General features: G+C 46.4%; 6 protein-coding genes across 6 annotated transcripts; 3 read left to right on the top strand and 3 right to left on the bottom strand.

Annotated features, from left to right (window-relative positions):
* Positions 1-654: 654 nt before the first annotated feature.
* Positions 655-1705, bottom strand: N7495_002682 (GID4/VID24 family protein; the record flags this gene model as incomplete). The annotated part of the gene is made up of 3 exons (XM_057205351.1): positions 655-724; positions 776-1284; positions 1340-1705. The coding sequence occupies 3 exons, from the start codon at positions 1703-1705 to the stop codon at positions 655-657; spliced, it is 945 nt and encodes a 314-aa protein (XP_057065958.1).
* A 902-nt stretch (positions 1706-2607) lies between these two features.
* N7495_002683 (mago nashi family protein) lies at positions 2608-3391 on the bottom strand (the record flags this gene model as incomplete). The annotated part of the gene is made up of 7 exons (XM_057205352.1): positions 2608-2622; positions 2678-2803; positions 2871-2958; positions 3011-3074; positions 3128-3220; positions 3284-3313; positions 3367-3391. 7 exons carry the CDS (start codon positions 3389-3391, stop codon positions 2608-2610), a joined length of 441 nt encoding a protein of 146 aa, XP_057065959.1.
* Positions 3392-3797: 406 nt separating this feature from the next.
* On the top strand, positions 3798-6906 carry N7495_002684 (coatomer subunit beta; the record flags this gene model as incomplete). Its single annotated transcript, XM_057205353.1, has 5 exons — positions 3798-4102; positions 4173-4593; positions 4648-5037; positions 5096-6707; positions 6764-6906. The coding sequence occupies 5 exons, from the start codon at positions 3798-3800 to the stop codon at positions 6904-6906; spliced, it is 2871 nt and encodes a 956-aa protein (XP_057065960.1).
* A 382-nt stretch (positions 6907-7288) lies between these two features.
* On the top strand, positions 7289-8920 carry N7495_002685 (uncharacterized protein; the record flags this gene model as incomplete). Its single annotated transcript, XM_057205354.1, has 3 exons — positions 7289-7403; positions 7456-7509; positions 7593-8920. 3 exons carry the CDS (start codon positions 7289-7291, stop codon positions 8918-8920), a joined length of 1497 nt encoding a protein of 498 aa, XP_057065961.1.
* Positions 8921-9303: 383 nt separating this feature from the next.
* On the bottom strand, positions 9304-10403 carry N7495_002686 (ribosomal RNA processing 1 family protein; the record flags this gene model as incomplete). The annotated part of the gene is made up of 3 exons (XM_057205355.1): positions 9304-10118; positions 10192-10299; positions 10355-10403. 3 exons carry the CDS (start codon positions 10401-10403, stop codon positions 9304-9306), a joined length of 972 nt encoding a protein of 323 aa, XP_057065962.1.
* Positions 10404-12540: 2137 nt separating this feature from the next.
* On the top strand, positions 12541-13587 carry N7495_002687 (uncharacterized protein; the record flags this gene model as incomplete). Its single annotated transcript, XM_057205356.1, has 1 exon — positions 12541-13587. One exon carries the CDS (start codon positions 12541-12543, stop codon positions 13585-13587), a length of 1047 nt encoding a protein of 348 aa, XP_057065963.1.
* Between the last annotated feature and the right edge of the window lie 704 nt (positions 13588-14291).

The following is a 14291-nucleotide window of genomic DNA, read 5'->3' on the forward strand; positions in this document are numbered from 1 at the left end:
TCAAGGTATGCCTGTGTGTACATCCCGAATGAGCATGGACCCTGGGAAGAAATCAATTCATTTACGAATCAAAGATTTATTTGGCAATGTATTCAGAAAATATTCTGCGCACGTAAAGATCACATTGCAGTCTTGAATAACCGCCGAATATAAGATGTAAATATGACAAATAACAAATCCACAAATAGATAGTATATGACGTTGAAATAGGATAGCTGAAAAGAAGTTGTGCTCAAGATGAAGTAGGAGAAAGACACCGATTTCGCCGGAGGATAGAGAACGCCATTTAGTAGTCGTGAGGCATGAGGAAGAAAGCTGAGAATATATGTTGAGTTAGTTGACACCGAGCACGGGCTATATAAGGTTGAAATTCTCGAAAATGCTGTCCAAATTGCGAGATGATTTAGTTGGCGAGATTGAGAAGTGCATGAGGTGAAGAATAACGCCTGGTATGGTATCAACCTGCAGGAAAACCAAGCGTCTTTATAAGTTTGATAAATGGGGACGAGGATGGGAAGGATGTAAAACGCCGTTTTTGCCACATGGCTAAGAGAAAGAAGGGCAAATCAAATGGGGATTGTGAAATGATTGTTGGATTCATCCATTCGCCCCGCGAAATGGATGAATTCAGCACCAGCAGTCGAGCAGATGAATTTAACGATATTCGAGTGCTGGAGCGCATCCACGATCCTCCACATGCTTCAGCTCAAGCTGTTGAAAACTGCTAATACGATCAGCTGTCAAAAGTCGAGTCAAATTGGCAATCTAGGCTTACCGCTCGCTCTTTGCATGGAAATATACACCGCTCACAGAGCCCTCAATCTGGTTAAAGCAGATATAGTAGAAGCCTTCAAAGCTGGCTCCCGAGATCGTCCGCACGCGGTGATCAGGAACGAGGAAGTATTCTTTCCATCTCATAAATATATGCTCACGCTGGGCAAAGTTGCGGTATGTAAAGTCAGCTCGTTTGGCTTGCTTAGCAAGCGGTTTCCAAGCCGGAAACCGAGACCAGTGGTGCATGTCAGTCCTTTCGTTGGCACCCCATTCTTCATTACGGGTTATAAACGTGTGCTTGGTACCAATGATCTCTCCTTCGAAGAAGGTGGTCAAAGTGGGATGGTCTGGTGTGAGGCCTTGGATACGCAGATATCCGCAAAGGTAGGACTCGGCCATGTCCACTTGCTTGATCTCGACGTCAACATTATACATTTGTGAGTCTGACTGCTGTGTACCGGTGAATTTACTACCAGAGCGAAGAAAAGAGGAAGTGTGGTTGGGCAGAAGCTGTTATATTTGTTAGCCCGATAGGGTGGCGATTTCATTGTTATCGGGAACCTACCCGAACGTTAGAAAATTCATATCGCAGCAGCGATGGTTTGAGCGGCATAACAGGGGACTCGCTGCGGACGCATGAGTCTGTTGGTGAACCGGACCTTGCTGGGCCGGCATCATCGTCCACTCTAGCGATATGCCCTTCCACCTTTGGTGGATAATTTACCAAGAGAGCGGTCCCATCTTCGGAGCGGCTCATCACGGTGGGCGCTATAGCGCTAGCGGGTGTAAGAACATCATCTGAGCCATTTCCGTTCAATTCGATATTGTCTGGTGATCCTATTCTGGCTGATAGTCCAGTTTCCGGGGGACAGCTGCGGGTGGATATCACCTCGGCGATCGAACTCGCTGGGTTGTTACTCGGAGTTGGCATTGAGACGGAATCAAGGGAAGAAGAGCGTAGACATTGGGTCGATATCAGGGGTAGCTAATGAAACCAGCCACCAAGAACTACTGTGAATGTAGAAAGTGGAAAGTAGAAAGTTTAGAATATTGGAGGAAGTTGTACGGAGTATGTCCGTCTTAAAAGGGCGGCCAGTTGCCCCCACTTCTAAATATCCTATCACGTGTGGTAATGCCATTATCACCTGACGAATTCCAGCGCAAAATAGCTGTCATTCGCATTGATTGACCTAAGTTGTACATCTCGGAATTTGAGTACTGTTTATAACATTTCTTTTATTCTTTGAAAGTGTTTGGGAAGAGGCTCGAAAGGACAATGGAACATGGCACAACGAATCTGGTTCTAATGACGATGATAGCGACGATAATGAAAGATCTAAGTCGAATGTAGATCTATAAAATTCAGGTGAACCGGTTATCTTGGAACTATGTAATACAATATACGCTGTTAGTGTGAGTATGATGGATCTAGAAGCCTTTTCAACCTATTATGGGCTATATAGCCCGACACTGGTAGGTCTTAAGACTCTTAGCTGTACATCTCTAAATATAACTACTGCTTCTCTCTACTTCTTGTTCCGAATTCTTAACCTTTCAAATTGGAAAGACTGACAGTTTCAGAGTACCACAGGTCTCTAGGGCTGTCCTTTCTAAGTCTTTGGTAAAAGGTTGCCTAGGTGTCTAGGTACACTTGCATTCTAAAGTTTTGTCTACTGCCCAGGTTGTAAGCAGTGTTGATTTAAAAGTCATTAATTTTCTGAATTCATCTGGATTTCATCCCAATCTCATGAGAAAATGGTAGTTATTGATGATAAACGCCTGGCATAATTAAAGCAATCTTCATATTTCTGTATTCTTTTGCCTTCTGTTTATTTAGATCGGCTTGATCTGTTTGAGCAGAGCCATTAGTTATAATTCAATAGCTGGAGTACCGAGTACATACCTTAAAATGAAGAGAGATAAGTGAAAACACAAGAGCCTTCAGGTCTTGCACAAGGTAGTAAAAGACTCGAAGTCCCTCGGGATCCGAGGATTCGGTCACATCCATCAAAGAGCCGATCTTCGCAGTCTAAATAAAGTGAAGTCGAATTCGTCAGCACTTGAGTTGCAAACTGTCTCCACGGGGCTATCCTTACCTCGAAGTCAATATGTTCGCCATTCAGTCGGATTTCCAATTCCTGGCGCCCGTCCTTATTCTTCTGCGGCCAATTTGAATCATCCTCCCTAACGCCTGATTAGTGTTGATATTCGGATGCATTGATTATCTGTCGCGTACTTCATAATTTCGCTGTCCTTGATGATGTTCTTGATCTCTTGGACCATGGCGGCGCTCACACACACTATACAATTGTTAGATTACCGGCGCATTACATGGTATTATCTCTATACTCACTTTCTTTGCGGATCATGGAGTCATTGCGATAGTTAGAATTGTTCGCATATCGTACAGAGGCACTTCCCCCATCAAGAGGACGGAAATCGAATTCTGATTGCGAGTGAGCAAAATGAACATTGATCACATCCTAGGGAGAAAGACCTACCTAAGAACTCATGTCCAAACCGCCCGTTGTGTCCGGAGCTACAAAATTATTAGAAGGGTTTGAAGGCTGGGCTCAGGCATTAAATCCCTACTAGTAGCGTAGATAAAAATTGTCATTCTCCGACATTTTGGTGAGTTGAGAGCTGGCTCCAAGCAGTAGATGTTGCTCGCGATAAAAGGCGGAGGGGAATGTAAATATTACGGCATGAAATTGCGGCCAAAGATGCAGCTCCCTTACCGCTCCTTCCACCGCCTATAATGTCTTAGTCATCCACACATATGGGCCCGCAAAGGGGACACCTTATGCTTCACCCCATTCGCGCATTCAAACCAACACGCCGATTATTTCTTGGCTGGCGAGGGGTGTTGGACAATATTAATTGCGCGTTCCTTAATTCCCCCCTTGAACTTCTGCTCTGGGAAGTGAACTTTTGGTGTGTTTGGCTTAAGCTGATGTGTCCAAAACATTCAACTGACAGCTTGCAGATACTAGATACTCCGTGTGTCGCCCAATTCCACCACCATGGCATCATTCCTCGAAAACTCCTACAGTCTAGTCCACCAGGACAACACAGCCGACCAGCCGACCCTGCAGGAGCTGCGTCTCCAGCTGGAGAAGGGTACCGATGAGACAAAGATAGAAACCATGAAGGTGGTGGTTGCGATCATGCTCAATGGCAACCCCATGCCCGAACTTTTGATGCACATCATTCGCTTTGTTATGCCATCGAGGAGCAAGCCACTGAAGAAGCTTCTCTATTTCTATTACGAGATCTGCCCTAAGCTTGACTCCAATGGCAAGTTGAAACAGGAGATGATTTTGGTCTGGTAAGGAGACTTCCCGACCAACAATACCCCACCAGCCCCAGCGAATTGACAAGACTTATAATAACTTTAGTAACGGTATCCGAAATGACCTTCAACATGCCAACGAATATGTGCGCGGCAATACTCTCCGCTTCCTGTGCAAGCTGCGGGAACCCGAACTCCTCGAGCCCCTCCTTTCTACGGCCCGCTCTTGTCTGGAGCACCGTCACGCCTATGTGCGCAAGAATGCCGTATGGGCTGTTTCTTCCATCTTCCAGCACTCGGAGTCTCTCATCCCTGACGCCCCGGAACTGATCCAAACCTTCCTTGAAGCCGAAACCGATGGCACATGCAAGCGCAATGCCTTTGCCGCACTGATGACCATCAGTCACGAGAAGGCTCTTGAATACCTTCGCACAACTTTTGACACCATTCCTAACACCGATGAACTTCTACAGTTGGCTGAACTGGAATTCCTGCGCAAGGATGCTGTCCAAAACCCTCAGAACAAGGTAGGTTTAGAGCCCAGCTAAGACAATTAAGATTCTGTTGCTAACCAATAACAGTCGCGATACCTTAAACTCATGCTCGAACTCCTTGATGCCTCTACTAGCACAGTTGTGTACGAAGCCGCCACATCTCTTACTGCCCTTACCAGCAACCCTGTCGCCGTGAAGGCCGCCGCGGGAAAGCTGATCGAGCTCGCCATTCGTGAGGCTGACAACAACGTCAAACTTATTGTATTAGACCGCGTGGATCAGCTGCGGATTCGCAATGAGGGCGTACTGGATGATCTCACCATGGAGATTTTGCGTGTCCTCACTAGCCCCGACATTGATGTGCGGAGAAAGGCTCTTGGTATTGCAATGGAAATGGTTTCCAGCAAGAATGTCGAGGAGATTGTCATGCTGCTCAAGAAGGAACTCGCTAAGACCGTTGATGAGCAATATGAACAGGTACGGTCTCCCATCAGTGTTCAATCTATATCTCAGAAAGCCTAACCCGTCGATTTAGAACAACGAATATCGCCAGCTGCTGGTTCAGTCAATACACACATGTGCCATCAAATTTTCTGAGATTGCCGCCAGCGTCGTTGATCTCCTCATGGATTTCATTGCCGATTTCAATAACAACTCCGCCATTGATGTGATTTCATTCGTCAAGGAGGTTGTTGAGAAATTCCCTCACCTTCGTAGTTCTGTCGTTGACCGCCTGGTCTCGACTCTAACTGAGGTCAGAGCTAGCAGGGTCTATCGGGGCGTTCTTTGGGTGGTCGGGGAGTACTCTTTGGAGGAGAAGGATATTCGGGAGGCTTGGAAAAAGATCCGAGCCAGTCTTGGAGAAATCCCTATCTTGGCATCCGAACAACGACTACTAGATGAAGTCCCAGAGGATACCGTTCTCCTTCATGAACCGGCCCCTGTTAATGGCCAAAAGGCCGCTCCCTCTGGTTCCCGAAAGGTGTTGGCCGACGGCACTTACGCCACTGAGAGCGCTCTCACCAGCCAGTCTTCCGCCGCTGCTCGTCTTGAAGCCGTCAAGGCCGCACAGAAGCCACCACTGCGCCAGCTTATTTTGGATGGTGACTACTACTTGGCCACTGTTCTCTCGTCCACATTGACCAAGCTGGTGATGCGTCACTCGATTGTGTCGCAGGATATTGCCCGCACTAATGCCCTCCGCGCCGAAGCCATGTTGATTTTGATTTCCATCATGCGTGTTGGCCAATCTCAGTTCGTCAAGGCCCCGATCGATGAGGACTCTGTTGACCGTATCATGACCTGTGTTCGTTCACTGGCTGAGTTCACTGAAAAGAAGGACCTCGAGACCACCTTCCTTGAGGACACTCGCAAAGCATTCCGTGCTATTGTTCAGGTAGAGGACAAAAAGAGAGCCGCCCGGGAAGCTGTGGAGAAGGCCAAGACTGCTGTCCAGATTGATGACGCTATTCCCATCCGACAATTCGCCAAGAAGAACGCCGTCGAGGGAGCTGAGGAGATCGAGTTGGATCTTGTCAAGGCTACCGGTGGTGATTCCGTTGTAGAGAGCGCACCATCAAAGCTGAGCCGAGTGGTCCAGTTGACAGGTTTCTCTGATCCAGTTTACGCCGAGGCTTATGTCACTGTTCACCAGTTCGATATTGTTCTGGATGTTCTGCTGGTGAACCAAACCACCGAGACCCTACAGAACCTATCCGTGGAGTTTGCCACTCTAGGAGATCTCAAGGTCGTTGAGCGGCCATCCACCCACAACCTTGGCCCGCGTGACTTCCTCAATGTCCAAGCGACAGTCAAGGTCTCGTCCACTGACACTGGTGTCATTTTCGGAAACATTGTTTACGATGGTGCTAGCTCCACCGAGACCCACGTGGTCATTCTCAACGATATTCACGCCGATATTATGGACTACATCCAACCTGCTCACTGCACTGAGACTGAGTTCCGAACTATGTGGACTGAGTTTGAATGGGAGAACAAGGTCAATATCAACTCCAAGGCCAAAAACCTGCGTGAATTCCTCAAACAGTTGATGGATAGCACCAACATGGCCTGCTTGGCCCCTGAAGCTTCCCTGAAGGGTGACTGCCGATTCCTGAGTGCTAATCTTTACGCCCGGAGCGTGTTCGGTAAGCAACAACTCTCAACATGACCAGTTATGAAGATTCTAACGTGTATATCTTAGGCGAGGATGCATTGGCGAACTTAAGCATTGAGAAGGAGGGAGATGATGGGCCTATCACTGGCTTTGTTCGTATCAGAAGTCGTTCACAGGGTCTGGCTTTGAGCCTTGGCTCTTTGAAGGGTCTTAAGGCCGCCACATCATAAGTAGATTTGCGGTTTGTTACTTTTTATTCTATTCCAGCGGGCTGCCATGAAGTGCCTTTATCTTATGTCTTGTCTTTACTATTCATGTTTCCCCCTGATCATTTTCTTATTTTTCTCATGAAGTCCGAGGGCAATGAGGCTCTGTGGAATTCAAGTATTCAGGAGTTGAAAATAGAAAATAATATATTATTCCTGATTTCCTTATGTTGCACAACATCTAGATTCTAGTCCGTGCAGGGACCCGCAGCCGCACGGTAGAACGCGGATCGTTGATTGCTCACTTGATCCTTCCCTCATTTTTCCATTGACAACATTCTATACCTGCGGCTCCCCATATCATGTACTAGTTTAAAACATTTTTTACCCCTTGCCATTTTCCAGAATGGTAGACTCATCTTCATCCGCGGAACAGTCGGAAGCACTGCTACAGCATGACATGATCCTCGTCGATAAGACGGTCGTGCTCACTCTAAACACCAGCTCACTTTTGATTGTTGGTCCGTACTTACGATATCCATATGGAATAACCATATCTAACTTATTCTGAAGACCATCGCAAACCTGGACAATCGCAACGCAAATACTGTGGGCTATTTAAGTCAAGTAAGCCGGGACCAACTCTTATCTGCGATTCACAACTCAACCGCGGCGTCCTCTTCTTTCCGGAAACTAACGTGTTTTTAAAGATCCACCATCCAAGACCAAACATGACATATCATTATACCATATCCTTGCCGCCGAAGTAGCTGCCTCGAGCTTGGTCATCACCTATGCCGCTCCCTCGGGCAAAGACGCAGTCACCGCCGCCGTCCTCCAATATCCCATTGTCGATAAAGAGAAACCTGCCGTCACAGTATGGGTGAATGAACTACTCAACCTGGTCTACGAAAATGCACTACGCGGGAAACGTTTGAAGGTTTTGATCAATCCATTCGGCGGAAAAGGAACGGCTGCGAGCCTTTACCACAAACAGGCAGCACCTATCTTTGCTGCTGCTCAGTGCAAAGTGGATGTGCAAACGACTGAGAGTAGTGGACACGCCATAAATATTGCGGAACAACTCGACATTAACGCCTATGACGCCATCGTCTGTTGCTCCGGCGATGGTTTGCCGTACGAAGTCTTCAACGGCCTGGGCAAACGACCTAATGCACGAGAGGCTCTGGCTAAGGTTGCTGTTGTTGCGCTACCTTGTGGCTCTGGTAACGGTATGGCATGGAACTGCCTGGGAACGGGAAGTGTGTCGATTGCTGCACTGGCAATCGTGAAGGGTCTAAGAACACCCTTGGATCTGATTTCGGTCACGCAGGAAAATTCTCGCACACTCTCCTTCCTGTCTCAATCGTTTGGTATCATTGCCGATGCGGACCTTGGCACAGATAATATTCGATGGATGGGTGCACAGCGATTCACATATGGATTTCTCGTCCGCCTGTTGCAACGCACAGTTTATCCCTGCGACTTGGCTATCAAGGTCGAGATCGATGACAAGAATGCGATCAAGGACCACTACGCTGCATATGCAGCTCGTGAAAAGGATCATCTGCTCGATGTCAGCCGCATCGAGGCTGCGGAAAAGTCGCCGGAGCTTCCAGAGCTTCAGTTCGGGACAGCGTCAGACCCACTTCCCCAGGACTGGGAAGTCGTTCCCGGACAGCGGATGGCCAACTTTTACGCAGGCAATATGGCGATCATGTCCGAGGATACCAATTTCTTCCCTGCTTCTCTCCCGGGCGATGGATTCATGGATGTTGTGACGGTTGACGGAACTGTCAGCCGCATGACAACGCTCCAAATGATGAATGAAATCCCTACTGGTGGATTTTTCAGTATGCCTGATGTGATAATCCGCAAGGCCACTGCATTTCGCCTTGTGCCACATAAAAAAGAAGGGTATATCAGTATCGATGGTGAACGTATTCCCTTCCAAGCGTTCCAAGCTGAGGTTCATCAGGGTCTGGGCACAATACTCACCAAGTCAGGGCATTTGTATGAAGCCAAAGGGCCAAAATGACAACCCATGTGCGGTGCCCAACATTCCAACCATAAACTGAGTTTGAGGTCGACTATTTCCATGCCTTCTTCTCATGCACCAGGGTCTTTTTCTTCATTCATGATACCCTTGCGCAAAAGGTCTTGCGCTGTGATTTGTTTCGCCTTCGGGGCTGCGTTTCTGTTTGTCAATTGGCGAGCTCTCATTCGATGACAAGGACGCAGCAATTACTATATGCCGAAGATTGTACAATGCTAAAGCTAGATTATATCAATAAATCTCTACATTTGAGCTTAGATGTTGTAGCCAAACTTTTTTGTCGTAAATAACAGCCGCGCTAGAAAATGCTATACAAAAGGATGAACAGAATATTGAGCGATACATGCGTCGTCGTGGTATATCACCTATTCATCAAAACCACCCCATTCACCGTCGGTATCCTCTTCGTCATCCTCGTTGACCCGGGTACGAACGCCCCACTCAATCAAGCGATCATCGTCTAGTGCCTCGGCGGCCCTTGTTCGTACGGGCTTGTACGGGCTCTCAGAACGCAACTTCTCCAACGGCCGCAGGAGGAGCTCCATAGGCACATCGCCCTTGATTTTGCGCTTAGGTGTCTCATCATCATCATCACCACCTTCCTCAGAGTTCTCGAACTCCAAAACCTTCTCCAACTCATCAACCCAAATATCAACCAAATGATAGCGCAGACCGTCAGGGCCATGAGGCATGGGCACAAAGTTCGGCTGATCCTCTCCCTCCTCCTCCAACTCAGCCTTGGATAGCTGATCTGGGTCAAAGTTAACCGGGCAGAGGGGACCTTCCTCAATGATAGCAATATAAGCTTCTAAATCAGCCCATTTTCCCTCTGCGTCGCCATTCTCATTCTCAGTGGCGGCAGGCTCGCTCTCTACCTGCTTCTTTTGCTTCTTGCCACGGCCAGTCTTGGCATCTTCGCGCTTGCGCTTCTTGCCATCTGCTTGGGCCTTTTTGTCGCCCTTGACAAAAACCTCAAATGCAACGCCAACGTAGAAACGGATCAGCATTAGGTACTTCTCCAAACGCAATCGGTCCAGGGAGTGGTAATCGCGGCCGATGGTAATCCAGAATGCGCGTAGGAAGCGGTGGACTGTGGCACGGGGGAGAGAAGGAACGAGAGAGTAGGAGAGGGAGCGAGCGAGAGCTTGTTGCGTGAGCGGTCGGTCAGAGTGGTAGAAACCTGGAAGGCGAGAAAATGAGTCTTTTTAAGTTTGGGCGGATGTATAGTTTATGACTGTAATAGTCTGACTCACAGAAGAATAGACCCTTCCATAGCTTGAGAAGTTCGATCAGAGTCAAATCATTGCGCGAGCGCAAGAACAGTGTGAGGGACTCGAGAGCCTTGTCGCGGATTTTGCGGTCTGAAGTCATAAGTCAGTATTATTTTTAGGAGCTTGTTTCTGTATTGATACATACCGCTTGAGGCAAGGTCCCTCACGAAGGGAGTTTTCTGGGATTCCGCCATTGTGTCTTGTCAATTGCATGTGTCGGAGCTTCTTTTTTCTATTGATAAATTATTTTTTTTCCTTGATACGCGTTTGCACTGTTTGCACGAAATGTATTTTTAATTGGCTGGCTATATCTTTTGGCCTCAGGTGTCAGTTTAACTACCCAAGTTAAATCCAAATTCACATATCTACATCAGATCCCCGAGCGGTTTGGATCATTTTGTCAGAGTTCTTCCAGTAAAATAGGAGACAATCCAATATCTGCCAGACTTCTGAAGTGGATTTCAAGATTTTCTAGTACGAATTGGCAATTCGTTGCGACGAGTAAATATCTCATGGTTTTGAGAGCTTTTCAACTCACAAGTCTGATTCAGCTCGTCAACTGATCAGTGCCGACAGACCACATCTGAAGGCTAGAATCTGTACTTTCCACAATTCCAGCCTGAAGGGAGGTTACTTGACCTAAGCAGTATGGTTCATAGTGGGCAGTACATAGTGTCCATTTCATACTAGCTACTGGAGGGTAGATATACCTGTCCCATGTGGAGCCCTCTTGATCTGCTTATCAAGCGGGTTAAAGGAACTCCATAGCTACAGTATCAGACCAGTGTATTTGCAATACATATTTTCCGACAACAGCCATGACATGGTTTCTATCCCCCTCAATCCCATCAAGCTTCCTTTGTAGTTATCATTCCTACTCTATCAGAATAATAATATCTGCTGTAATGAGACGTAATATAAGAACTTCATTACATTATGTCGACTAATAAATAGGAAGAATCAACTAAGGAACAGGAAAACAAGAACTCAAGGCGGGAACTAATATGCGGAGGCATGCGAAGAACACAGCCGTACGTACGCCGCATGTTATGGGGTCTGTGACCCTGTCCTGTAAATACTCTTTACAATAAATCATAGGGTGGTAATCAGGTGGGACATTGGACGTAACTATACTCTTATTATACTTCTCGCCAAATCATCTCGCTATTAACTATTATTAACTAAGTAAAAGAGATTAACTTAAAAGTTTATGTTTGACCCCGTTGACAGTGGTTCAGCTGATCCTCGGACTATTTCAATGTCTCAGCCACTGTATTCATCACCGCCTTCTTATCTGTAAATTGAAGAGCTGAATTCATATTTCATATACGGGTGAATAGTATTCTTCATCCATTTCATGCGGTTGTTTATCGGATCTTGTCTGGTAAGGAAAGTTCTGGTTTGTGATAGACTTATTGTGGGGAAAGGCAGATTACTTCTATTTTTGACGGAATATGAGACAGCCAATAAGCGCAGCAGTTATTGCGATACTTGCAGCAGGGCCAGTTACTGCGCCTGCAATCCAGACTCGAACTAACTGATGCTTCCGTCGCAGTATGTCATTCACTAGCCTGTGCAACTATTGTGGGTGTCGCGGCTGTGGATGAAGACATGGTAGACAATAAAGATGTGGTAGTTGATAATGGAAATAGTAGATGAAGAGGTGGTAGATAAAGATACGGTGGGTAAGAGTATGGCATATGAAGCTGGCGAAGATGTGGAGGACTCTACCTAGGTACTTTATCATTAGTCCTTTAAGTCGACCTCCTTTTTCCAGTCAGGTGGGAAATACTTTAGCTACATAGTTAATTTTGTAGGGAATTTGCGAAATATTGTAAATACAGCCCATTCCACTACATAAAATATACTGTGAGCGGACTCGTAGACAGCGTTCCATATGGTACTGTCTGAAACATTGTCATGCTTCGGCATGCTACGGCATGCCACGGCATGTATTGCTTTAGTTAGTGTGGATACTATTAGTTGTGAAGGCTGACCGGTTGACTAGACAGAGTCAAATTCTAAGAGGAAGTGTAGCACGGAGTACTTATTACAGGCATAAATACTCTGTAAGAAGTAGTACTATGTAAGATCGATGGTATCAGATCTGATCGTATCAGGATCCACCATAGCACGTGTGGAAGCAAAACGTGGCCCTATCAAGGCAGCTACATTTCGCCTTCATCACATTTTTTTAGCAACATTACTGGTGAGATGCAATGATCTATGTAGCCCCTTGCTTTGATCTTGCAAGAATCCTTTCTCTTCCATATATCTTGATGCTCCATTCTAGATTTAATCCTTTTCGCTCCCCTTAGGAGCCTATACACAATGTTATCAGTCTTCAACTCAAAGACCCTGCGCTCTATGCGCTCAGTTGTTGCTGCCATTATGTGCCTAGCACTCTTTTATTCTTTTTATACCGGTTGGAACCCAATACATATATCATTACCCAATCCCAAAACCTCCTTCAAGCCGGTTGGGACTGGTAATATAGATTCAATCTCACACGCTCCAGCCAGCGATGATTTATCCGGCACCAGAACCTCAATTCACAACATTCCAGACAAAGTGTGGCATTCCGCCAAGAATTATAATTTATCAGAACAACAGCGGAAATGGGTTAATAGCTGGACAGACATAGATCGCTATTCTCGTCAGGAGCTGTTAACTGACTACTCAAGCGAAACATTTGTTCGAACATATTACCATCAGACACGACCAGACATTGTCGAGGTCTACGAATCCCTGTCAATACCTATTCTAAGAGCAGATCTTCTTCGTTACTTGATTATCCTTGCTGAAGGCGGGTACTGGAGCGACTTAGATGTCACACTCGAAAAATCAGTCGCTGAATGGGTGCCTTTACAATATAAGGATCAGAATATCGATATGATTGTGGGGTTGGAATTCGACCTTTCATACCGCGGGCCAGGGACCGAGGTTGCATCCCAATTTTGTAATTGGGTATTCGCAGCGCAACCATCCTCGCGCAATCTCCAAGTGATCGTTGACTCTGTGATCAACACATTAAAGGGCATTTCCAATACCAACAGTGTTCCTATATCGGGAATCACTTTAGAAATGTTGTCAGACGTTGTGAATGTGACCGGTCCTAAGATAATGACCATAGCTATCCTAGAGAGTCTCGGAAAGCTATTAGGCAGAACAGTCGATGACCGAGATTTTTCAGGCATCAAATACCCAAAGTTAGTTGGTGATGTTCTGATAATGCCAGGAGTTTCCTTCGCTGCTCGTCAAAACGGATATCCAACGGACCAGGGAGAGGCTCTTGTGACACATCATTATGAAGGTTCATGGAAGAAGGCGGACGCAGAAGCGAAAGAAAAGAAAAAGCAAAAAGGACAAGAACAATAAATATAGTGTTGGAACCATCCCCAGACCAACCAACACCTTCACTACAGCCTCTGGATCATATTTACTAAGCGTTACCGTCTTAGTAGAGTCCTTCAGAAACTACTGACAGGGACAGGTATAGACAGAAGGTCATGCGATGATGCAGTCCCAACCAATTTCTGTTCTGACCTCGCATAGCCGCCGACTCCCCTTGAATCAATTATCTCTAGAAAATGTTTTGGGGAACCTTGCGTCACAACTATGACTTATCGGTTTTGAAATCAGCACTCACTGAATATTACTAGTGATTCGCTCCTTTCTTGAGTTGAAGTCAACTCTCATATAGTAACGGGCTGCATTCCTCCTTGACAGGTAGGAGCGAAATAAGCTGCAGTCTCGGCTAAAATAAGGTGTCCAAGACTGCATCTTGGAGTATTCGGTTGTCGCTTTCGATACACCCGGAGTCATGGCTTTACTGGATCTGAACACCATTCCTTCTGCTAGTGCTTAAGCACGCCTTAGATTGGTCCCATCACATCCGGCCGGTCAAACTGAATTACCACTAGGGTAGGGATTCAGCGAGCGCCTGGGGATTCGAGGCTTTAGGGGCTGTTATAGGGTATGTGGCAGATGAGTTTTAGGCTTAGGCATTGCAGCAAGAATGCCAAATAGTGGAAGAAGTATGAGACGAAAATTGCGCAGGATGAATACTGGTATGCAAATAG

The sequence above is a fragment of the Penicillium taxi genome (assembly GCF_028828555.1).
Source record: "Penicillium taxi strain IBT 34144 chromosome Unknown utg000002l_segment0_segment0, whole genome shotgun sequence".
Lineage (NCBI taxonomy): Eukaryota > Fungi > Ascomycota > Eurotiomycetes > Eurotiales > Aspergillaceae > Penicillium > Penicillium taxi.